General features: G+C 36.7%; 1 protein-coding gene and 1 non-coding gene across 8 annotated transcripts in view; one reads left to right on the top strand and one right to left on the bottom strand.

Annotated features, from left to right (window-relative positions):
- Positions 1–26,739, bottom strand: part of CCDC141 (coiled-coil domain containing 141) — a 211,160-nt gene that overhangs the window by 16,902 nt on the left and 167,519 nt on the right. For 4 of the 7 annotated variants that reach the window (XM_054699890.1, XM_054699893.1, XM_054699892.1 and 1 more), the window contains 6 exons: positions 24,926–25,075; positions 15,381–15,521; positions 14,395–14,586; positions 12,144–12,327; positions 8,670–8,782; positions 717–1,576 (listed from right to left, as the gene is read on the bottom strand). In XM_054699890.1, coding sequence (XP_054555865.1) covers positions 717–1,576; positions 8,670–8,782; positions 12,144–12,327; positions 14,395–14,586; positions 15,381–15,521; positions 24,926–25,075 — 1,640 coding nt within the window. Of the gene's footprint in view, positions 1–716; positions 1,577–4,662; positions 4,780–8,669; positions 8,783–12,143; positions 12,328–14,394; positions 14,587–15,380; positions 15,522–24,925; positions 25,076–26,739 lie in introns of all 7 variants that reach the window. The other 3 variants (XM_054699894.1, XM_037523635.2, XM_037523636.2) reach the window with 2 other exon arrangements.
- On the top strand, positions 5,265–5,368 carry LOC119256464 (small nucleolar RNA U13). The gene has a single exon (XR_005127794.1). It is a non-coding gene; the product is annotated as a small nucleolar RNA U13 (small nucleolar RNA).

A 26,739-nucleotide genomic window follows, 5' to 3' on the forward strand; every position in this document is an offset into this window, starting at 1 on the left:
GCAAATCATATTGTTCACAGTTCAGTTTTTTATACTACCTTTCAAAGATGTTTTTTTTTTATTATTTATTTATTTATTTTATTTAAATTTTTTTATTATATATTTATTTATTTATTCAAAGATGGGTTTATTACTGGAAACCACTGTGAGGGAAATATTGTTATCTATCTCTCACATTGAAAACATTTATAAAAAGAAAACTCAGTGAAACAAACAATCCTTACCAAAGTGGCATGTGTGACTGTTGGGAAGAGGGAGAGGTCAAGTGGGTAAAAGGAAGCAAAGGGAAAAACCCAAATTCTTTTGTTTTTTTTTTGATTGAAGAAGTGTTGTTAAACTAAGAAAACTTCATGCTTCCATAGAAATAAACAAGGGGAAATAACTTCAGACCACAATCTTTAGAAATGTGGAATGTTAAACTGATCTAAAAGCAAAAAAAAAAAAAAAAAAAAAAAAAAAGCACAGCTGTCCTGTAGTACTTTCAGAGTTTGTTAAATTACTATTTCCTATGGTTCCTTCTTTTTTTTCTTTTAGGGGTATTAGGCATGCTGCTGCTGAATGAGAGCTGGGGGTTGATGTGAGGCTGAATCATGCAGAGTTGCAGTGTTGTAGAATATTAATCAGCTGTCCCTAAACCTTCAAGTTAGTGCACACTAAATCATTGCTTAGTGATTGGATTTGTTTCTGTTTATGGCTTGTCATTATAGGCTACCCACCATGTCAGTGTAGGCTCTGGATATCCTGTTACTTCAACTTCCAAAGTCACTGGAGAACCTTCCACAACAGTTACATTAGACAGGAGCCTGGAGAAATTAGGTGCCTGGTCCGCTAGGGTGACCATGCTGTTCTTTGCTGATGTACTTTTAATCACTTCTCGGGGAACCACTTGCCTCTGATAGCACCAGCTGGTGTCTGATTGAGACTGGAGGCTGGAGGATGCATCAGGGGAAGCATGCAGGCTATCTCGGGTTTTAGTGGCATTATTATAAACATGCATCTCCTCCCGTGTTTCTAGCAAACTTCCCTGAGTCTGAGGGCGCTGCTGTAAAGCTCTCTCATGCACTTCACTCAGCATGCTCTCTGGAGGTTTAGCACTGATTTTGTGGAAGACAGTACTCTTTTCCAGAAATCCTTGGGCTGTTAATGGGAGTTCGGCTTTGAACTGGGTGTAGGGCCTCTCAAAATGACTTGAAAATGTTTCTCTCTTATCATTGCAAGCATCAGCAAAAGCAGCAGGTGGAGGCGGCAGCATAGGTTCTTGGATCTCCCCTGTCCCTTGGGCCCCCTTCAGCATCCTGGAGCTGCTTATCTGTAGGCTGAGGGAGGAGCTGGGACTTTCCTCTGCCTCCGTGTCCGATGGTAGGACAGGGGATTCTGGGCTTTCCGGGAGTGGAGGCAAGGAGATGTCATCAGGTGAGGCACACTCATCTTCTCCTCCTGAGGGCACGTCAGCAGGCAGGAGCAGAGCCTGGATACCACCCTCCTCGGCAGAGGACAGTGGCTTCAGGTCCTGGGGAGGCTGACCCTCTTCTCTTCCACGGATGGCCAAAATGTCAGCCATTTGCTGCTCCTGCTCCTTCAAAACCAAAAGCCAAAGCTTCAAGTTAGCCATTGAGTCTTCTTTGCCTAGGTCTTAATGAAAGTGCAGTGCAAGTTCAAAGAGACAATTTGAAATTTTTTACCATGAGTTGAAACTTGGGGCCCTGGCACAAACATTACACAATTTGAACCCATTTCTCCATCTAACCTGGCACAGTCCTGTTCAGAACTCAGCAGTCAGTAAAGTGATCTCCAGTCTCTGAGTGAAATGTGATAGAGCTTGTGAAACAGAAGAAAGCTAGCACTGGTTTTCATCTGTAATGGAGGGTTATGCTGGGCCAGTGTCTTTCAAGTGAGAAGCTTCCTTATGACTTATTTATTTATCTATACAGCATGCCAACACATAGTTCTTAAACATCGGAGACTCCCAATATCCCTAGATCCCTCCTGGAATAACCCCTTTTCTGTCCCAGGAAAACCATTATTTATTTTTATTGTGGTAAAATGTACATTCTGTAAAACTATTTTAATCATATAATGTGTGTAGTTCAGTGGCATTAAGCATACAGGCGTTGCTGTGATGTGTCCCTGCCACCTGCCTCCAAAACCTTTTCTTCTTCCCAAACTCCCCCCCCCCCCCCAGTAAGCACAACTCCCAAGTGTCCCCTCCCTCCTAGCCTCTGGTAAACACCAATTTTACTTTTTGTCTCTATGAATTTGACAGCTTCAGGTTCCTGATTTAGAGAAAACCATTTTTAATGATTGTCTTTATTTTCTCCAAGCTCTTCCTCTTTATTCTTACATTACAATGACGTAAAATACATACATATATATATGTATATATAGACACACACAAATATTAAATAAGCAAAAAAATTTACAAAAATGGTGGTGCATAGACTGAATCAACTAATCTCCCTGCTTCATTTCTGGGGTCAGAAAAATGAAAAGTACTTTATGTCCAAGAGAAAATCCTGTGATTAATATATTCATGTAATAGTTTGGTGGAATTGTTCTTTCTGATTTGAATAATTTTTCTGAGAAAGAGAAACATGGAACTAGTGATCCCAAGACAAGCATTTAACTTGGTGCTTCTTATTACCTACTCGCTTGGTGTTTTGGGGAATCATTACATCTGACCTATAATATGAATAATAGAAACAATAAGAGAATAAATGTGATCGAACTATTTAAAAAAGTGAAGATTACTACCACCCTTTCATTTTTCTCTCTGTACCAACTGCACCAGAATGTTTATGTGAAGGGACAGCTATATTTTGGATCTTCACTTGTACTAAGTGACCAATGATTTATCATCTCTTTTAATTTATGTTAAAATAAAAGTGATCTCTCAATGTAATTAAAAATTCAATTTTTAAAAAAATGATCTGTTGCTTTAATTTTTCTTGTAAGAAAAATAAATAGAAGAAAAAATTAAGTATCAATCAGTGTTTGCTTTGATAGCAATGACTTTCAAATCTAAGCACATGGAAGTGGTTGACAATGGAGGAAATGTGCAGAATTAAAAAAATAATATGTTGGATTTAGCATTTCTTAGAAATTTAGATAAGAAATGGCATGCATTTCATGTTGTTCTTCACTATTTTTCCCAGTCAGTATCAATCAAGGGTGATTTTGCACCCTAGGGACATTTGGTAATTTTGGTAGATATTTTTTGGTTGTGGTGGAGAAGTACCACACTAATGGCATTTAGGGGAGAGAGGCCAGGAATGTTGCAAAATGCTGCAATGCTGGGGGCAGCACCCACAGCAGGGAATTCTCTGGGCCAACGTGTTGATAGTGTTGAGGGTAAGAAAATGTAATTTAAACCAATCAGAATCTAAAAAAGAACAACACTAAAGTCCAGCAAGATGACCAAGGTTTGGGAGATTTCCTTTGCCTTAGAGAGGAAACAGGGTTTAAGTGCCTCAAGGCTATCCCACAAAAAAGGCAGGAAACTTAAGTCCTTGCTGCCTGGTGATTCTACAATTGAACTAGACTTGATATAGATTTAACTTGTGGAAAAGGACCTCCAAGAACTGAAGAACTGTAGAAGAAACTCCAAGAACTGTATTGACTTCAAGGCAAGATAAATATTTCTCCATGAGACAACTGCAACAAATGGAGATTTTTTTTCTTAAGCTTTCATGTCATAAGAAATATATTTTATTAGTTTGGAAGCAGTTGAGAATAATGTTGACTCTGCTTCTTCCTTCAGTTTCTTGGGAGAGAAACACTGAAAGCAGGCAGCTTGGCAAAGTAAAAAGTCAAAAGGGCTAATTATAGTCCAGGAGCTATGAATAGAGAGTGAGCAACTTATGGTGAAAATCCATAATGATATGATTTAAATAATACTTTTGAAGTTCTGATGCATTTGCATTTTATGAGTATTTGCAGTTTTAGCTACATGCTTAATTTATCTCTAATGCATAGGCTTTTGCAGGGCATAATATTTAATCTTCAAAATCCTTAAAGTAATTTAAACATGTCTCTAAATACTTTACTGTTTGTATTTCAGCTAGATTCTATGTTTTATTACATGTGCCTGGAAATATCATCTTAAAGGTAGATTCTATGGAAACAAGACACAATCTAATTTCATGTATAAAGAGTTTCCACCACATCTCTGGCCTGTACCCCAGTTCTTGTAAGCATAAACAAATAATTCTTTTAAAAAAGAGATTTTCCAAAGTGTAATATAAAACAATACCACTATAGCTTGCAGGGATGATAAAAACAGAGAATTATAATTTGAAGTTGGAATTGAATATAAAAAGACAATAGGAAAGGCAGCTGAAAATGGGAGGTACAGAACTGGTTTGGGGTAACACTATGATGTTGGAATGACAGTCCCCAAACCATTGTGGGTTACAGAAGGACTAGGTAAGGGGGTAGAATGGAAATAAGGGGTATGGTGACTCACATTGCATTGGGAGGTTTGATTCAGATCCTTAAGAAGGCTTCAATTCACTTTTCCTATCTATTTGTCTATCTATCTATCTATCTATCTATCTATCTATCTATCTATCTATCTATCTATCTATCTATCTATTTTTGCAATGCAGAAAGACACTAACCTCAAACTAAAAGTAATGAGTGGGGTTGTAGTAGAGTTTTCTTTACCTTATCCATTTTGTTATTGACTCCTGTCTGCTCTTTTCTTGCTGGTTCTTTTAGTAGGTCAATGCAATCATTGTAGAGGTCTTCTAAACTCAGATTCACCTTTAAAACATCTCTCTGCTATACAAAGAGATGGGTAGTAGGAGCTGGGCTAGGAAAGTTGGAGGAACAGTGCCGTACAACAACTTGGAAGAAAATAAAGGCCACTTGCAACTTTTCCGTAAAGGCATTCCAGAAGAGACTGAGGTGCTCCCATGATGTGATCTATAAAATTACCCTCCAAACTCACATTCTCCTTTCAAACTCTATTTTCAATAGATTTCATTGCCAGTAAAAAATTTGTTTTCAAAGGCTAAGCAGGAAAAAAGTCATTGTCACAGTAGAATGCAAAAGGAGCCTTCTCTAAAGAAAGGAATCATTGTGCGTGGCATTTAAGCCTTTAGGAGGAGGGCCTGGTGGAGCAGCTGGGAGGCAGAAGTGACTAAATATCTCTGGTGGAGAATAAGTATAAAATCTAGATCATTTTTACAAACAATATTTGGGAATCTCATGAAAACAGGAAGAAAGTATCATTGACTATGGTAAAGAAAACAATTGAAAATAGCATCCGTTTCTTGTTCAAAAGCATAATGATTGGGTGTTCTCGCCATTGTGTGAGGTGTACCTCCCTTAAACCTTGTTACAATGTTGGCACATTACTTTTCTGACATGGATAAAAAAAAGAAAACAATTGAAAATAAAGGGTGTTTCATGTGGGTGATGATATTTTTCTCTTGCATTTCATGAGACTCTTTTAGTCATGAGGGTACAAGGAGTTTGCAAATTGCTGTGGAGCCATTGTGAGGACAGAGATGGCATTTGAAGGTAAAATAGCCACAGGCACACAGAGGAAGAGAACACCAGGTTAGGATGCTGATTACACTGCAGCAAAATCCTGTTCCACCTGGAACATGGTAATTAGAGGGGCCTTCAAGAAAAAGTGTTCCCCAAACACAACTGTGTACCTGCTACTCTGACTTGGGATTTGGGGAGACACATTTCTGGGGAAATTCAGATTTTTGTTTCAACTCTAAAACTTTAGCTGGTATGTTTTACTGGGCAAGTCCCTCTGCTTTCAAACACACTTGCAGCCTAATACCAAAAGGCAGCTGTTGTGGAAAGAATGGCAGGTTTTGAATTATATAGAAGTTCAAATTCTAGACTGACCAATTATTAACTGTGGGACTCCAAAAAAGCGCTTTTACCTTCTTTGAACTTCACCTCTAAAAAAAAGAAAATAACATTTGCCTATCTCAAGTACAGGTTATTTAAAAATCACTGAGGTAATATATATGAAAATCTTTTGTAAATCTCAAATTGCTGTCCAAATAGAAAGGGTTTTTATCACTATTTCAGCCTCAACAGGGATTCCTGGACTTACTTTTTAATAACTTCTACAAAAGAGAACCATAGCACCAACCTCAAAAACAAAAATCGAGACATTTATGCTTCTCATACAAATATCCGTAAAGTGTTTATAAGCATTCTTTGACAAGTCTTTATTCAGGCTGTAACTCACAAGGGAGGGCAGTGCTGATGATATCTGTTTCTCTTGCCAGAGGAGTCCTTTCTCATTTCAATATCCACACAAATCAAACCTTTTTGAGCTATTGAATAATTTCTCTGCTCCAATCCTTTGAGTATTTACTACAAATGTCACTACTTTTTTTGGACAACCTGTTTTAGGCAAAGCATAGCATTAAATATGGTGTGGAATGCTAAACTCAACAGAGCCATAGGGTTTCTTCACGCATAATCAAGTGGAGTATAAGGATGGCAGTGGTGGTTATATGTGCTGATTATGATGGGGCACAACACACCTTACTATGGGAGCTCAGAAAAGGAATGAACAGCTAAGGAAGTTGCTGTAGAAGAAGGAATATTTGGATTTGACTTTAAGAGATGGTAGAATTTAGATAGGCACAGACAGCAAGTCGTTTACTTGAAGTAAAGGTTTAGAAGCATGGAATCTGGGAATGTGAGTAAGTAGACCAGTGAGAGGAACCGATGAAGAATGTAGAAATACAATGGTTTGTAAAAGGTGATCAGCCTCAGAACATTGGAAGGCATTGGGTCTGAACTTTAATTTGTAAGCAGTGATGAGTTTATAGTGAAGGGTTTTGGAATTGTAAATGACACTAGAAGAACTGTACTTAAGAAGGATAGCCTGGCTGGACCCTTCTGAAGCTCCTAACCACTACAAAAGAGAAATCCAAATGATGAGTTGGGAATGGGAAAGAAAGGGCACAATCTTGACTACAGGGGGTGTATAAATAATGGGAAACAAAAAAGCAAGGATAGGGAGTGGAAATAGCTCTCAGGAAGAGTAGTCATGAAGTTGGAAAGGGATATAACTTTAAGAGTAGATTGGACTAAATGGTTCTCATTAAGGTATAAAACATAGGGCCTCCCCTGGTGGCACAGGCGGTTGAGTGCAGCACTGTGAAGCTATCTGCAACCTCTGCAGCGCTGGTTAGATCCCGGCGGGTGGGAGAGGGTCCCACATGGCACGGCAGACCTCTCCTGTCTCGCCCGCTGCTCCCCCTCAGCAGTGTATTTCCTTAGTTTGCCTGTTCTGTTCCCCGCTCTGTCTCTGGTGAATCCTCTCACCCTCCCGCGCATCTGGCCTATACTCCGGTTCTTGTGTAAATGAATAAATAAATCTTTTTTAAAAAAGGTATAAAACATGAATGGGAGGGACATTGTTGGCAGCCAATAAAGTCAGAGGAAGCACTGATTCTCAGATAGGAAGGAGGTTAGGTGGAGATGGGGGAAATGATAAATGTTGAAAAATATTAGATGTATGTCACAATTCATACATTATAGAGACATTGCAATTATAAAACATTAGAAATAGTAATGCTTTCACATCTATTTACCTAAATCTGCTTTGGAGAATTTATGTATAGGCAATAATAGAAGAGAAAGTAAAAATGATATGATTAAAATAATAAAAAAGGTTGAAAAAATTTAGATTCTTAAGTAAAAGAATAAGATAATTTGGTTGGACACCAATGTATTAACAGGTTAAAAATAAAGCCTATTATGAATGAAATAAGCCTTCAAATTTAAGACAAGATAATTCATACAGAAAAAAATGGTTGCTAGAAATAAATGTAATTCTGTCCTGAACTGCAAGTAACATTATGTCTCAGGAACAATGATCATGAAATAAATCATGGAAGTTTTCACATTCGATCCTCAGGGTCACCTTCTAATTAGGCTCACCATATATCCTCCATATCTATAAAATAGATTAGGAAACTGAAACTCGGTTAGATTAAGTAATTCACTCCAAATACAAGTTGGTATTCCTAGGGAGATATGTTTTATTCTAGCATCTGTCATTTTATCCTAAAACACCAGTATTTCAGCCAGTTATAAAAAGCAGCACCAAAGAAACAAGTTTTTAATCATGTTATAGACAAAACAGTATCTATATTTCACTCTTTCAACTGGGCTTTGCCTAAATGTAGACATAAACATATTTTCTTTATGTTTTACCATCAGTTTTTTATTCCATGAAAGACGCTAATGATTAGGTTAATATCTCCATAAAGCAAATTATTCAAAGCATATAAAAATAGACTTATTTTTCTGGGCCCAAAATTTGGAGGGAATATCTTTTTGTTCATTATTTATAAATTAAAACATAAGGCTACTTAATACAGAATTTATTTTTTTAATGGCATATATTTATCCTTTAGGATATGATCCATGAAAATGTAAATGAGACACCTTAATAGTGTTTAGTCCTCATTCTTAGCAATATTTTTCTCTGTAGTGATGACAAAGAAACAGAATTAATTATCAGAAACACCCAGATAATTATGTTAGAAAGCTGTGAAACAAATGTGCACATTATGTCTCTTGAGAATTTCCATTAGAACATCTTTGTACCAGAAGACATCTGATCAAGACATTTTTATTTGTATCATTTGAAAATACAGATTCTAGAAAGGATAAATTACCTTCAACTTTTCCTCAAGTTCTGTGAGAGATCCACATAATTCAGTAACAGATTCAAGAACCTCTTCGTGTTTTGCCACAATTTTCTCTGTGTATTTCTGTCCTTCTTCCAAACCTGAGAGGGATAAAATTATTTTTAAAGGTCAAATATTTAGCAGGGGGAAAAAAATGTCAGGCATTCATTCCTCCCCTAGTGTCTGATATAAAGACTGGGAAGATAGTAAGTGCTTAATGCATACTTTCTGAACAGATATAATAAATGAATAAAAGCATTTTAAACAAAATTGGGTAGTTTAGAAAAATGGTTACATATGCTGTAATATATTACTTTCATATAGCCTAAATAATGTCACTATATTAATATTCTTAAAGCTCCATTTTAATTGATTTTTTCCTGTTCAGAACATATAGTGATTCTTTATGACCTAGAAAAGTAATTAAAAGTAAATTAAAGTAGAGCATTATCTCATACCACACACAAAAACTGTCTTAAAATGGATTAAAGACTTGAATGAAAGAACTGAAACCACAGAAAATTTTACAGTGCTATTTACAACAGTAAAAACAGGAAAACAACGTAAATATCCAGCAAAGAATGGTAGGGTGAAAATGTGGCATACATTCACAATGGAATACTACTCTGCTACAAAAAAGGATTCTTGCTATTTTTGGCAACTTGCAGAGGTTATGCTAAGTGGAAGGAGAGAGACAACTACTGGATAATTTTGCTCGCATGAGGATTATAAGAAATAAAGCAATGAAATAGACAAAACCAAACCAAAACAAACCCTTGGATTCAGACTGCAGAACTGAGGGCACCAGTGGTGTTGATGGGGTGTGAGCAAATGTTAGAGGTGGTGCAGTGGATGGATGGTGGAAGGCTATTGGTCCTTTTTGGTGGGCATGGGTGGTCATGGGGGGCATGGGTGCCTGTACTCTAAACCATATACAGTATTGTAAGCCAATCTAGCGCAATTAAAAACAACAACATATGCTACCCTAATTCTCTCTAATTTAATCCCTGACCAATCTAAACCAGTAACTCTTCCCTCAAAATCCCCACAATCACTGAACATTCCTATTCACCCAGGGAATGTCCTCCAGACCCTCACTCCCTGTATCTGCTATCAAAACCCTACCTATTCTTCAAGGTCTACCTCAAATGCCAAGACCTTTGTGAAATGGTTCTTAATGTTTCCTAAGTAGATTTGATATTTTCCTATTGGAATAATAATAAAAATAGTCACCATATATGGCTAAGTACTTTACATGTATTATCGTTGGGTGGGTTCTAATGTATTTTATAAATGAGAAAACTGAGACTTAAAAGAGCCACAGATGACCAAGAAAACAATTGAAGGAGAAATGATTTAAACGCAGGACTATCAGGACTGCACAGATAAACTAAATTTTGCTGCACATAATCATGAGCTAATTATGTCTCCTGAGCAGATTTCTAGGTTGAGAATGATATCTGAGTGTCTGAGAATGATGCTGGGTTTGGAAACAAGATCTTTAAAGAGATGAATAAGTTACAAAAAAAAAAAAAAAAAAAGAGGCTATTCGGGGGCCCAAGCCAATATGATTTCACCTTGATAGGGCATCCCAGGTACCAGAACTGAGAAAATTAATTTCTGCTTAAGTCACCCAGTATTTCATGTGGCAGCCTTTGGAAACTCATACATACATTTTATACTTTTCTCACTGCACTTACCATATCATAACTACTAGGCCTAGATGGTGGGTTTATTTTTATTTTTTAATTTTTTTTTTTTTAAGAGCTGAGATACAGGCCAGAGGTACAGGGGGTGAGAGGATTCCCCAAGGACAGAGTGGGGAACCGAACAGGCAGACTGACTGAAACACACTGCTGAGGGGAGCAGCGGGCAAGTCAGGAGAGGTCTGCTGCGCCATGTGTGTTGCTTCCTGGCAGGCCGGGAATCGAACTTGTGCTGCAGAGTTTGCAAATAGCTTCATATGTTGCATCTTAACCCCTTGTGCCACCAGGGAGGCTTGTGGGTTTTTGAATGAAGGAACCAGATTTTGTTTGTCTATATATGAACTACTGCTCCTAGTATATAACAGATACTCAAAAAAATTTTTTGCAATATTTGTTTGCATTAAAATTCTGGGTTTATAGAGGAGGGAAGGTGACAAGAAACTGACACTGGAGCTGAGGATGAGGGTGAATGAGGCATGTGCACATATAGAGATGTGAAGTTGTACTCACCAAAGTATATAATTAGGTAAATGTTTAGCAAATAAGTAAAATTTGAAGGGGAAAAAAATAAGGTTCTGTGTAAAAATGCTTGGGTGGCCTGCAAGAGTTGATAAAATATTCCTCAAGTATCTTACTTGACACAAATGTTTAAAAATGCATGTTCAATGCTTCCATATTGATAAGGTGAATAAATATCATTTGTTCATTCACCCAATTCATTCAGTGATTCATTTATTCATCAAATGTTTGTTAATCACTTACTATTTACCATTATGCAGTGAAATAACAGGCAAAAATCTCTTTTCTCCTTGCTGTACTCTAAGAACCACTAGACAAATAACTAGATAATGTGTCAGTTTGTGATAAGTGTTACATGGAAACCAGGCAGGATAAGGAATTGTGCTTGACTGAAGGGCAAGGTAACTTTTACGGGGTCTTTGTGAGAACTTCCCATGTCCTAAATTGAATAGGCAGTGAAATACAGTAATAAAATATATTCCCCTTTCTGTCAAGGAGCTTATTGTCAGCAGAGAAGGCAGACAAATGCACTGGCCATTATGCTATAGTGTGAAAATACAATAGAGGGAAACACACAGTGCTGTGGGAGCAGAATGCCGCCAAAAGTTTTTAGTGCACTTCACCAGAAACTATAGTATGAATGAGACATCCCATTCGTTTTCATTAATTTTTCCAATCTTTATTTTATTATTCTTTATGTGTTCATCCTTTTCCTTGGAAACTCATGAGAGAATCATTTGTGTTCTCTGGCTCATTGCACAAGTGCCAGAAAGACAAGGGGAAATTTCCCAGTTCTTATATCCAAGAACTATACCTCTTATATAAATAACAAGGTGCTGTCTTAACTTCATACCAGATAAGATATTACTGCAGTTTTGTATGATTTTCAAGGAATCACTCTAATGGAATTAAATGTTTTCTGTCCACATAAACTGAGTATTGTTCTAGTTTTATCACCCTGGAGAGGAACAATGGGGGAGGGAGAAAAGAGAACAGAGAAAGAAGGTTTACATAAGGTAGTTGAAAATCAGCTGGCTACATCTGCCTTAAGAAGTTCCTTCCTCTATTCCCTATTGTTTACTTTTGCAAGTTGTGGGCCTTTTATCGGGAGTCTTTAGCTGAATAGGTTGGTGTGGTAAGGACCCTGAGGCTAGCCACACTCTGGCTTTCTGCTGGATTAGGCTGACTGCAGTTTAGTTCAGTGGCAGATCACTGGGTGCTTTAAAAGAGACCTTACCATATAAGCACTGAGCGAGGTCGCTGATCTCCAGAAGCCTTTTTTCTTGCTGAGGCACTGAAGGCCTGATGAACTTATTGAACTGCTGGTGGAGAATTTCCACAGCTTCCTTTGTCTTGCACTCTGTGGAATATTTTCCAACTCTTATAACTGTGGCACTTGCATCTTCATACCAAAAGTGACACTAAATTACAATGAGACAAAGTATAGATTAGAGGGCCCCCCTTCTAAAGTTCTTCATTTTGACTAGAGAAGTATGAAATTTCCTTTTCCCTCAAATTTGTATTCACATTAGTTTGAACTTTTTGTCATAATAACAAAAATCTTAAAACATGACCATATACTTTTGCACTTGGATATTAGAATCAGAAAAGAAAGCAAAAAAAGTATTGATACCGGAATTGTCAGGCCTAGTCTCCCAGCCAGGAACAGATCCCAGGCTGCAGGGCAGCGCTGAGCCCCAGCCACTAGACCCCCATGGGTTGGTGTCTCACGAAGCCGCAGCAGGAACTTCGCAGACGCTCAGGCAAGCAAGCGAGAAGAGGCAGGTTTGTTTAGAAGAAAAAGTTTATTGAGGAGAAAAAGAGCAGAAATAAAGTGGGACTCCCAGGCCAGGAAACCAGGCCTGGGAGGGGCAAGGAAGCCAAAGTGGAGTCGTGTCTCAGGGAATATATACTTTCTTTCCCTGATTATTCTAAATCTCCACCAGTCTCTGTGATTGGTCAGTTTTCAGCTGTCTCACTTAATTTGCTACCGAGTGGGGGATCTTCACATTCCTTATCTAACAGGTTTGTCTTTCCCCATTTGTTACATCTTTATCTTTATGGCCTAGTCTTCTGGGAGAGCATCTCCACACTTTATCTTTATCACCTGAAGAAAACCAGGACCATCCTGGATATTGTCCGTGGTCCTGGAATGTTTGTTTTTTCCATTTTGTTAACAATGGTCCTGGGATGTTTGTTTTTCCCAGTGGAATTGGTTACATTCCCTTGGTTGTCCTTATCTCTGAAACCTCCCTTAATTCTTCAGAGGTCCCCTCCTGCACTGTCCCTAAAACTGCCTAATAACCCTAGCTTGCCCTGTGTCTCAGTGTGAATATATACTTGATGCTCCTGTATTCTTATATTTGCCTTAAGTATAATTTTAAGAGGAATTTTACAGACTAAGAAGAATAGGAAATACAAAAATCATATGGCATTAAAAAGATCCATGAAAGAAAAAAGCCCAAACATGCAAAATCCAGTCTAATTAACTGAAATAACAATACATTAATAAAGTATTCTCTGATTAACATTCCAATGAATAATTCTATTTTAAGAATGAGATTTAGTTAATGGGTCAAGGAAATATCATCTAAAGAACAGCATTTGACCTTTGTTTTATAGAAGATACTTCATGATATTTTCAACGCACAATGGAGAATTGAGACCGTTTCTCACTCTATATAAATAACTATGATGGAAGGATATGCCTGACCAAGGTCAGAAGCACTTTACACAGGGTAAGAAATAGAAACTCAAGACTCTGTTAGGAGTTTGCTTTAAATAAATGTCACAGAACTACAGCAAACCTATATATCAGATATGGAAGAATAATCATCTTGATCTTCCTTAAAACAGTGCTAAATCTAAAAAGTCAACTGCATTAGTGGTAAAGAGAGACATTTTGTATCTCTTAAGAATAGGCTCCAAATACACTAAAGGACTGAAAGTGTAGAGTTTCACCATTATGATATGTGCAAATAACTAACTTTAACTTGTCAAATTTCATATATTTTATGTTTTGTTTCTACCATTTATCCTCTTCACAAAAGCAAAAATAGCACCAAAAGCAATTTTTGTACATGAAATATCCTAGTATCATTTAAAAAAATATTTTCAAATTCTGTGAAACAAACAAGTCATTTTGAGTACCACAGACAGATATCCAACTGTGAATATAATTCCATGATGGTTAAACATTCTCAGTTGAAGAGGGTATGGAGAAATCAGAAACTATCATGTGTTTGTTACTGGTAAAAGTAAATTTGTAAACTCTTCTTTTGAAGAATAATTGGACAAAACAATCAAAAAATTTATCCACTTTGGTCCAGAAACTCTACTTTAAAAAATTATCCTAAAGAAATAATCATGCAAAGGAGCATGGTATGCGGATTAATAACAATCATAGTTAATGAAGTCTTCTTTTAAAGTAGCAGAATGATTTTTTAAAACAACCTAACAACATGGATACCATTATGACAAGAAGATACCTCTTCTATCATCTCTTGAAGATGCTCAGTCATGTCCAAATTCTTCTTGTAGTCTTTCACAACTTTGTCAAACTCATCTAAATGCTTGTGCAAATCCTTCATGGCTTCCAAAAGAACATTAACTTTATTATTTGGATAATTTAAGAGAAAATCAGTTTTATTCTCAATGTTTTCCATTTTTTTCTTCAAAGCCTGTGCAAAAGAAGTTTTAAAAATAATATTCAATTTTTATGTATGGTACTAGTTAGTTATTAGATATTGAGAGAAAAACTGAAAAAAATTATGTAGTTTTCCAATTACTATTGGAAATATTGGGCTATTATTAGAATATTCTATTGTATTATAATATAAAATCATAATTGTTACAAGTGAATTTTGGAAAGAATAGATTTTCTTCCAGATAGTTTATGGATTTAGCATTTAGCAACATAAAGACTATTACTTACCAGGATCTATTCTAGATTTAGAGAATGATACTATAATACAAAAGAAAGACCATGATCATAAAATCAAATTTTTTGTTTCCTCAGTTAGCTTACACTTTCCTGGGAAAGACACATTTAAATAACTTAGCCAGTAAGTGTGATAAAGTACGTATCAGGTTACAGGAACAGGGCAGTCATCTCCTGACTTACATGAGTATCAAGAAAGGAAGATGGTTGTACAAAAGCTGAGAGAGAGAGAGAGAGAGAGAGAGAGAGAGAGAGAGAGTGTGCTGGGAAAAGAATAGAAACAGGGAAGCTGGGTTGTCTGGCAGTTCTGGGGCTGCCTTAGGAGATAGATCAATTTTCACATAGTTTAAACAAAGAACTCAAATTTTATAAAAATGAAAAACTACCATTTCACTCCCTATGCTATTAAAAAAAAGTTAGGCATCTAGGATTGAAATGCAAAATGATTTTGCAATAATTGTAGTAGTATATGTGTGTGTGCCACCCCCTCCACACACATGCACACATGTGCACACTCACATACATGCTTGATACCTGGACTTTTTCAGCAGACATATCAACTTGTTGAATATGATATTTAAGAGCCTTCAGGTTCCGAGCTTTTTCATTTTTCTTGGTGTAATTAAACTTTAAATTGTTGAACTTCTTTTTTACATCTTTGAATGACTCTTTGAGCTGCAGTTCGATAAAAATAAAAAAATTCACATTTTTTCCTTAAAATGTAAACACTGATATTCACTAGTAATAAATCAAAATAGCTAAACATTTTGAAATATTTGTAATCTTCAAAATGTATTCAGTGATTCCATTTTGTTCTAACTGAACAAAAATGTGAATTTGAACATATCCCCCAAATATTAATAATATATTCTTAGTACATTTTGATTTGTAATTTATAATTGGGATTATAGTTATAGATTACCCTTGGGAGTCAAAGCAAGAAATTTTCTAATATTGCAGACTTACAGTGACAATTTTTTATTTGTATTTATTTGATATCATTTTTTACATTCATTCTATTCTCTGTGTGCTAATATTAGTCCTAGAGCCTTTTACCTCCCAATGTTCTCTTATAGCCATCACATATAAATTTAATAAGATTCCAAGGACCTCCTCATGTAGCAGAGGTCAGTGATGTGTTCATATTTAGATCACCTATAGTAGGACAGAAAAGGTGACCCAGTTTGAGATTTAGTAGGAAAAGAACTTTATTAGCCCAAATCCAGCTAAAAATTAATTTTCATGAACAATTTTCAGAAGAGATTTACTTCTTAGATAGAGGTAATTAACTTCAAGAACCATTCAAAGACAGAAAAGTAAAGTGACAGCTGTTGCCAGGGCTAGCTTGTGCATACAGAGTAAGTCTATGGCTGCTGAAAGAAAACAGGGCATGGATCATGGCAATCTTAACAACAGTTCAGCTTTACCAGTGTACCAAAATTCAGGTCAGTTCCACTAAACACACTGCTTTATGTGCTTTTCTCTATATTCAAAAAGGATAAGCATACTGATAGGCAACTCTCTATATTATCAGCAGAGAGAGGTACAGAAAAAACAAACATTCTCAGGTTATATGGAAGCATTTAACAGCAGGAGTGAACAATATCATGGCTGATAAATTTGAACTATCTAAGAAAAGCAGAAAAACATTAAAATTCTTTTCAATGGCAGCAAATGAATTGAGAGGGAATAAAAGCTAGGCCTATGATAGATTTTAAACTTGTAATGCAGAAAAACATAACTGCCTTAGCAAATGCTTGCTTTTTCATAATGTGTATTTCAAATTTTGCATATTATGAAAGTAAAACTTTAACCTATCCTTAACACTTCTTGGAGACAATTATCTACAAAGCCCTAGGAGGTTTGCACACATGAAAATTATACTGATGTGATTTAACCATCTGACATACCTATACTTAATCAGTGTTGTTATATAGGAAGTGAAATTGTTGAACATTAGTTTTAAACTGCAAGCACAGAGACCACATAAAAGATTTAAAACAGTTAATCAGTGGTATTCAAAAGAATAGAAATAAATAGAACTTCAAAATCTGAAAACTATTTCTCTATTTGAACTCAGGAAAAAAATTCAAGTCATATTCAGTTGGCATGTATATGAAGTAACCAATTAAAATTTAATTTCTCTGACATTCAATGTTTTAATATGCATGTGTTGGATTTTAATCAGAGAGGACAAATGAGGGCAATTTTATAGGATTGAGCAATAAAGGCACTACATCTTTTATTTCTACATAAAACTTTGTTAGGAACTTCTCTTCCCTGAAGTTATAATATGCAACTATAGGTGTAATAATGACTATGTCTGAGGAAATGAGAGATTCTCCTGTTAAAACATGTCTTCTGCTGGGAGCTACTGTTTTAATGAGTACAGAGTTCCAGTTTGCAATGATGAAAAAGTGCTGAAGATGGATATTGATGATGGTTGTACAACACCATGAATGTACTTAAATTTCAAGAACTGTCCTTAAAATGATTAAAATGGTAAATATTGTGTATTTTTCAGTTTTAAAATAAAATTTTAAATAAGTGAAAATATATTTTATATAAATAAAATAAAATAAAGAATAATAAAATAGAATAAAAAATTAAGGGGAAGAAAAAATGCACCATCACTAATATTTACCCATTAGAAAAATATATTAATATGATACATATTGTACATAAATATAATATATACATTTTCTTACTGTAACATGGCATTTGCTATAAACTTCAGTTTAAAGAAAGGAAGTGGCACTCTGTCATCAATCTGAAAACCAGTGAGTTATATCTGCTTGTTTTAATGGGAAAGATCAACATCTATTTGAAACTATGTGATGAATGGAGAAAGAGTGAGCCTTAACACTTTAATTCTAAACCATGGCATTCTAAGTCTACTTTGGATTAAGAAATTTAAGACTTATAAATGATAAGTGCAATTTTATTCCTGTGTGCTTGAGAATGCGTGGACTTCCCCTGAAGATGATTTATAAAGCCACAGGATGTTCACGGCGCTGTGGAAATATGTGAAATGGGATCATCTTCTTTCTGACTCATGAGTTCCTTTGACAAAGTTGCTGGTACTTTTTGGTCTCATGGAATCTGTTTTAAATCCTGGGCCTTTCCCAGCTCGGATTCATGACCACTGCAGACACAAGTAGCAGGCAGCATGCATGAACTACCTTCAGCAAGATTTTCAGAAAAATCTGCCCATGCCTGGTATTCTCACCTGCACATTCTAATAGGAAAGCTTCAGTTCTTATCTAATCACTTGTGTTCATATTTTTAAAGGAACCGAGGGCCATGTTGCTTGAATGTGGAATCATTGTTCATGCAGCTGTTGCTAACTTTAGTTAGCTTGTCAACAATGGGGAGTGGTGGAGATGGTTAAGACAACTGCTCAATTTGAGCACATAACTGAAAAAGAAAACATGCAAAGCTTGGAGCAAAGGAAAGTTTACACTACTGGAATTTTTTTTCATGTTATAATTCATAGTAACAGATTTTGTGAAAGTTGTAGTAAAATCAGGAGAAAGATCTTTTTTTTCTAATGTGATTTTCCTATCTTTCCACTTGCTTAGCTCCTCTATGTTTGCTATGGAATAAACAGACTCAGTTACTATAGCTATCATTTGAAAAAAAATATTAAGACTGTAAGATTGTAGTTCTTTTGAAACTAGCAGAAGGAATAGTTCCCAGGGAGCAGAAAGCCTCTCTCAGGGTTAGGAACGAACAACCTTCTTTGAAAAGCAGCAGGAAAGGAAACTGATGACAGTGAGGTTGGCTTGCTATTTTTAGTCTTGACAGAACTGGTTGAGGCAACTTTGGCACAAGAATGTATTATTTGTAAGTCTTGGCTGGCAAGGCCTATTTATGCGAGGGACACAGGGCATTTTAAAACTGAGGAAATGCATTTAAAATGAAAGCCTTTCATTAAAACTGGGTCACATGCTTGGCCAGATGCAAAAACACACAACAAGTCCTGAATTTTCATTTCTCTTAATGTCCACTTCATGAGTTTCATTTCTTGCCCACCATTTTTCCTACTCTGAAAAAAAAAAAAAAGCTTTCTGACACTCATTTTCAGTAACAGAAAGCTGCAGTTGTTATCACCTCCTGGGAAAGCTTCCATTTGAAATGAAGGAACCCAAAGATTCATAATTTAACCCAGATGATTTGCTACGATTATCAGTGGTAAAAAAAATTAAAGCTTAGTGCTGGTGAGCTTTTAGGACAAGACTTTCTTGGCCTCCTCCCATTCGGCAACCACATGGTTGTTCTCTGCTTAAGGCCAGTCTTGGAGCAGCAGGAAGTTGGGCAGCTTGAAAAGAGAAGACAGTTGCTCTTTTTTAAATTATAGGTGGCAGCATTTCTCAGTAGAAGGTATTTAACTCACTCTGCAAGTTTGTGTGTTTATAATATATTTAAGTTTGATTTTCTGGACATGATAATTATGATTTCAAATTTCAGTTCTTATATTCTTCAGGCAAAAGTATCTTTTGCAAATGTTCAACACCAGACTTTTAACCCCATGGGATGGGCATTTTCAGAATAAATTCTAATTGTTCTCATCTTCTCACACATACCATCCAAAAGGACCCACAGAGAGGGTTAAGGACCCAATAACGATCAGCTATGACTGTGAAGTTCCATGGGCTTTCATTTGCCTTGAACACTGTTTCCCAAGGACTGTGATACTGTTATGACCTTTCACATAGTAGTCATCACTAAATATATTAGCTGAATGACAAGGAACTAGTCTTTTTTTTTTTTTAAGATTTATTTATTCATATAAGCACTGGGTACAGTCAGAAGCGCAAGAGGGTAACAGAATTCACCAGAGCCAGAGCAGGAGCAGAACAGGCAGAAGGACCGAAATACACTGCTGAGGGGAGCAGCGGGTGTGGCAGGAGAGGTCTGCACACCATGTTGGACCCTCGCCCAGTGGCCGGGGATTGAACCGGTGCTACAGAGGCTGCGGGCAGCTTCACAGCCCAGCGCTCAACCACTGCGCCACCGGGGAGGCCCCCTTTTTTAACGATGAAATGGGGTTATCAATCTGGGAAATACCTGTACTACATCATGGTGCTACTTCCATGGTGTAGTTTTGCACTCTTTTTCTGCTTCCTTTCTTGCCAGCCTGTGGTTGTCAAGGTCATTGTGTCATTGTGTGAATGACAAAGCACTATACAATGTCAAGAGGTTTAATTTGAATAACTTAGTGTTTGTGTGCTGCAGCAGCACCATTCCTCTGTTGCAATTTATTGCTTCTAATCTGCCTTGTTTCCCTGGAATTCAGATAACAGACTTCTCCAAGTTGACCAAGGAATTTGCTTGACTGGAACGCAAAAACACAAGACTAATGTATGGAACATATACACACACACACACACACACACACACACACACACACACACACACAGGTCCTTTTTTGCTTCCTTCTTGATGAGTAAGACATTGCCACAGTGTAAAAACTTCTCACTGAAATAGTTATATGAAAACTTCTATTTGCAAAACTTATTTTGAGAAAATGGATTCCAACCCGATTCTGTCATTACTATTCTTTTCAGCAAAGTAATTGCTTGTGACCCGTAATGAGACTCCAGTTACAAATTTCCATTAACATCATATAAATGTAAAGATAATTTTTTGGGTCAGGTTGCAAGAAGAAAACATGCTCAACATTAACTCATTATATTTCTAAATGAAGATGTGTAAGGAATGAGTAAATAGTAATGTTCTGTCATGTAATACAGCAGAGAATGTCTATAGTGTTTTGTATTAACAATTTATTTATATTTCCAGGCAAGAAAATATGCAGCAAAATCAATATTCATGCATACAAATGTATCTTCATGAGAAATGGATGGAAAATAACACAGAAGCTGGCAGTCTGAGGCTTTGTTTTCAGTAGGTAAACATGGAGAAAATCAGGTTTTACAATTTCCTTTGCTTTTCATGGTGTATGAAATTAGAAAATAATATTTTACCCAATATAATTAAGGCCCCAAACCATGGTTCTTTGTTTCTAAGGAATGCCACACCACAAAATCACATTTGGATAAAAAATGACTTTAAAAACATCACTTTGGGGGCCTCCCTGGTGGTACAGGTGGTTGAGCTCAGCGCTCTGAAGCTGTCCGCAGCCTCTGCAGTGCTGGTTCGATCCCCGCCAGCCTTGGAGCAACCCACATGGTGAGTAGACCTCTCCTGTCTCGCCTGCTGCTCCCCTCAGCAGTGCATTTCATCAGTCTGCCTGTTCTGTTCCCCACTCTGCCTGTAAATCCTCTCACCCTCCCTTGCATATGGCCTGTACCCCGGCTCTTGTATAAATAAAATAAATCTTTAAAAAAAAATCTCTTTGCCTTGAGGAGCTGAGTCCTTTTCTAAGGGCCTTTAGAATCTTATGTTAGTCATGGCATTGTCAGGATAACCAACTGAACTGTGCTACATTATCAGACCATGCAAATAGTGTATAAAATAAGCAAACAATAAGCAAAGAAGAGGAAAGCATGGAAAAAGGATACATTTAACATCAGACCATACAGTGGTTGAATGGGCTAAAATATTAGGTGACATTTGTGTCGGTGTCCAATAAAGCCTTTGGCCCAAACTAAAAATAACAATAATGATAGGTGTATGTGTCAAATATTATTACCACTTGGAATCTGGCCATCTGTTTGTTTTCTGATATTCACACTACAAACTAGAACACACATATCTCAATTTTACTAAAAGGCACTGAAAAATATTCATTTTGGGAAAAAGATAAATACAGGATGGTTTCCCTTATGAGCATGATAGGAAAACCAAACAAAGGATCAGAAAAAAAGACAAAATTTGCAAACTGACCATAGACCAAAGATTCAAGACCTTTGCTATCCTGAGGCATACAGCAGGGGAGGGAAAGGAGAGGGAAGAGCACAAGGGACTGTGGTGATGGGTGCCGGGTGCTACACCCGACTGCAGGGACTACACCAGAGGAGAGAAATCAAATCCTGTTCAAAAATTAACAACTATGTAAGGAAATAAATATAAAAAATAAGAACAGTATAAAAAATAAAAACAAAACAAAATCATGCCACTTTTTATTTAATTTCCCATTAAACTTATGGTAGGAAAGTCCAGGGTGCAGGTGCTACACGCTGACATGCCGGTAGTATCTCTACAAGAAAGGACAAGGGAAAAGGGACCACAATTTTTTCAAAGATCCTTTCTAAGTAAAACTGTAATTTCCATCAACAATTAGTTGAATTTGAAGTAAAAGCAAATGAGAAGGACAACTCAGTTAATATTTAAGATCATGCTAAAGTGATATCTGACTCCAAAATAAAACTTGCATATATCTGGTTGCTTACTCCTGTAATAGAACAGACAATCCTAGGGCATCCCTACTATGACTGGAAGGGACATCTGTTATCCCCACTGGCTGGTTTCCAGCACAGGCTCATCACGAGGCAGCCCTGTAAATAGAACCACTCTGGGAAGGGCCTGAACAAGGAGACCCAGGTCCATGAATACCACAGCACCACGGCACTTAGGGAAATGGAAACCAAACCATGGGGAGCGGGGGTGGGGGTGGTAAGGGGTGGGGGGGGTCTGGGAAGATGAGGATGACCCTTAGCCTGCCCCACTAGTGCTTTCAGTAAATACAGAACTAAGCAGCACTGCAGAGGGATATTTTCAACAGGACAAAAATATCCAAAAAAAATATATATAATAACAACTAAACAAAAGAAGAAAAGGAGGAGGAGGAGGGAAGAGAAGGCGGAAAAAGATAAAGAGAACTAGAGAGAAGAAGGAGCATGAGGACCAGGAGGAGGAGATGAAAGAGATAACTTTGGGGAAAGAATAATACAAAAAGTTGTTTCCCTGGCTGTAAAAATAACTTTTATAGCCTTGGGGAGAAGACGGCTTTCCTGAAGGTCATTTTCTTTAACAAGACCTGTACCAGACGTGAAAGAGGCTCTTCTATTCCATCCACACCAGGCTAAACTATGGGTTAAACCTTAACTGAGTTAACCAGTCTCTAACCCCAGAACAGAGTCTGAGCAGAAACTCTGTAGTCCTGTAGCCCACTGCTAAGTTAGAGATCCTTGTTGATGTTAGTTCTTGTTTCTCTCCTTTTGAAAGGCTCCAAGTGGCTTCTCACACTGTCTCCTCTCATTTTCTTTCCAGTCGCACTCCCTTCTTCACTTAACCGCAGTCTATAAAATTATGGCCCACAGGAAATGGCACTTCAGAGCTAGGCCATCATTCAAGTGGAGTTATGTTTTAAACCATGCCTTAAAGTTGTTTGATAGTATTTGGTACTTGTTGGGTCTTATTGGATAAACTGGGCATAAACAGAATGTTCAAAAAGGCTTACTGCTTCCTTTCCTCCCCACTTCTCTCCTAATGAATGTGTGCTAGTGGATTCAGAAATATTTTCTCTAAATGGAGACAAATCTGGAATTATATGTTTTGCTGCTGATTTCTAGTTAAGATTCAAGAACTTTGCTATCCTGATTTGTGTTTTCCCCTTAGAACAAGCAAGCTTTTGGATGGAAAATTTAGTTAGAGGAGGGCAGTGATGGTGATTCAGTAATGCCTGGGTCTAGGGTTTGGGTAGGATGGAAGGAGTGGAGGTGGAATCACAAGTGTGTGGGGTATGTGAACTTAGAAAACAACTTTCATCCACTATTTCTTTCTTTCTAAAAGATTTTTTGCTAGAAAAGTCACTTGGTGCACACAATTTAGCAACAAAAACCAAACAACCCAATCAAAAAATAGGTAAAAAATATAGACACTTCTCCAAAGGAGACATTCAGCTGACCTATAGGCATGTGAAAAAATGTTTTACATCACTTCTTATAAGGAAAAAACATTTTCACTCCTGTGAGAATGGCCTATATAAAAAATGGAAATAACAAATGTTGATAAGGATGTAGAGAAAAGGAACACTCTTCTGCTGTTGGTGGAAATGTAACTGGGTACAGACTCTATCTAGGGCAAGTGGTATGGAGATACCTTAAAAAAAATGGAAATACCATATGGTTCAGTAGTAGCACCGCTAGCTATTTGGTCAAAGAACATAAAAATTCTAACATGAAAAGACTTAATACACTTCTATGTTCATGGCAACATTATCCACAATAGCCAAGAATGGAAAAATTCTACATTCTTAACAACAGGTGATTGGATAAAGAAATCGTGGAACATGTATTCAATGAAATACTACTCAGCTATTTTAAAAAAATAAAATAGTGCCTTTGGGGACAAAATGGATGGATTTTGAGGTGATTATGCTAAGTGAAAAGAAGTCAGAAAGTAAAAGATGGATACACTCATTTGTAGAATATAAACACCAAAGAACACATTCTGGCAAAGCACAAAAAAATTCTTAGACTCTGAAAAATAAACTGGGTACAAGAGGGAATAGGGGGGAGGGAAGAGAGGTCAGGGAAGAAGGGTTTTGGTCTTTAGCACCGGAGCACTGGTGGAGGGTGAATGAAGTACGTGCACATATGGAGGTATGACAATGTACCCCCAATGTTATATAGATATGTAAATGACTGACAAATTGATAAGACAAAAAAAAAACTAAAAAATAAAGCAATTCACTTTGGGTAAACATGAAACTAATCACTAGACTTTGGTGAAAATACTTTGTAGCCTCTGAAGCAGAGTCTTCTCCAGGTCCCTCAGCACCCCTTCATCATGAGTCAGACACTTAAATAGAATCTCAGCAGGCTAGAACTGGTCACAACAGGATGGTGTCACCCTTTCTGCCCTGACAGTCTGTATCCACTCAATCAAATGACAGCTAGGAGGGCGGGGGGTGGGGAGCAAACAAAAAAACCATAATTCTACATTCTAGGGTTTTTGTACCCAGTGACAACATAACTAACTTCAACAAGTTTGGGAGTTGAAGTTTGCTCAAACTTTCTGAGCCCCGAGGGCACTGCCTGTTGGATTAAAAGTCAGAGGTGAAAAGAAAATCTTCTGAGTCCATGTGGTGTGAGAGTGTGCACATGCCCAGTGTGGTATGTAGGGTCATAGCAGCTTTGTCAATGGCCCCTTTTGTCCTGCTGCCCCACCTCATTTATCTCGTCCCTCGTGGTGCAGTACCCCAAGCTGCAGGTCAGGGTCTGTTCATACTCCTCCACTTTAGCACGCCAGCTCATACTGTCCCCCTCCAGAATGTCCAGCTGTTGCTGCAGGCTCTTTGCAGAGACATTAGAGTAGTTCTAAAAGTGAAAGAGACATGAAGTTACAAAGGGAACCACTAACAAAAGCAGCTATGAGACGAGCATGCTATTTACTTGCATTATGAAACTCATAAATGACATTTAAAAAAACAGGTTCCTGATTTATTTTATCTTAAGCATATTTGAATATAATGATTTCAGAAAGAAGCCAGACACCAACATGATGGGAAAGGCTAAATGTTACATTTCCGGTCTTGAAACTTCAGTTTCGAAGATTTGCTCATCATATCCAACTCCTCAGAGACACCATTCATTATAAGGCATAATTTTTACTTCAAAAGGCATAAAATATGCATTAGAAACATTTGGCTTCTGCACTCTAATTTTCCCGTCATCTTGCGCTTAACCTCAGGTTCATTATGCAAGTGCTCCAATCTCCGCTCAGCACAGAGGGCTGCGGAGGCCAAGGCCACACTGGATGGAAGAATAATTTACATTATTTGTGCAAAATGAGACGTCTGACTTTTTTTCTTCCATTTTAACATAAATTTACTAATAATACAAAACTCTTTACAAAGAAAGCTCCTTCTTGATAGAAATAGATTTAAAAAATACTGTATGGTCAGTACATTCCATATGGTGTAGTTATCTTAAATGAACTTTGAAATAAAATTGGCCATCATAACTTTATTGATGTTTTACATTTTGGATAGGATAAACATAATCTTTTGTCCCTTCCAATTAGGAATTTGAGAAGGCTTTTAAAGAAAATATCCAGAGCCCCCAAATATTATTTCTGAAAACTTGATCTGGAATATTTCCTCCTCTTTTAGGCTCCCCTAGTCAAGGGGTATAAAGCAGATTCGGTGACTGGGCGGCTCCATGTTGGCATTTTATGGACAAAGCAGTATTTCTGAGCCTCAGAGTCTTCGGCTGTTAAATGAGAATTCTGAGTTAAATGATCTCAAAGGTACACTCCAGATCTGAAATGCTTAAACAGCATTGCCCAACAGAAATATAGTATGGGCCACATACATTAATATTTTCTACTAGCCATGTTAAAAAGCACAAAAAGGGGTGCAATTAATTTTCACATTGCTTACTTAACCAGATTATGTCCAAATATCATCCTTTTAACATGTAACCAAATAGTAAAAAAATTAATAAGTTTTTTCACAGTAGACTTAGAAATTCCGTGTGTATTTCACACTTACAGTACATCCCAGTTTTTGTTAAATTTCTATTAGAAATGTTTGATTTGTATTTAAATTTCATAGTTTAGAGTTTAAAATATAAATTCATATATCCAAGTTGGTTCCAGCATATTTAAAAGTTTTCCAATAACTACATTGTCAGCTTTTAAATTTAAATTAATTAAAATTAAATAAATTTAAAGTTTTATTCTTTAGTTGTACTACGCATATATCAAATGCAAAAAATACCAACTGCTATATTAGACAATACAGCGCTCTAATTTTTTTAAATTAGCATAACAGATGTATTAAACAAGACTTTTATAACCACATTTTCTTCTTTTTTTCTTTTCTATAATTGGTAGGAACTTGCCATAAATCACTATTCCAATGTTTTAATGTGTTTTTCATTTTTTTTAAAACACAAGGTCTTTTTAGGTTTTATATATATATATGTTCATTTTTTATTTTACATTATTTTTATTTTTCTCATTTTTCAATTTATTTATT

This window comes from Talpa occidentalis, unplaced genomic scaffold (genome assembly GCF_014898055.3).
Source record: "Talpa occidentalis isolate TD23 unplaced genomic scaffold, MPIMG_talOcc4v2.1 talOcc4.3, whole genome shotgun sequence".
Lineage (NCBI taxonomy): Eukaryota > Metazoa > Chordata > Mammalia > Eulipotyphla > Talpidae > Talpa > Talpa occidentalis.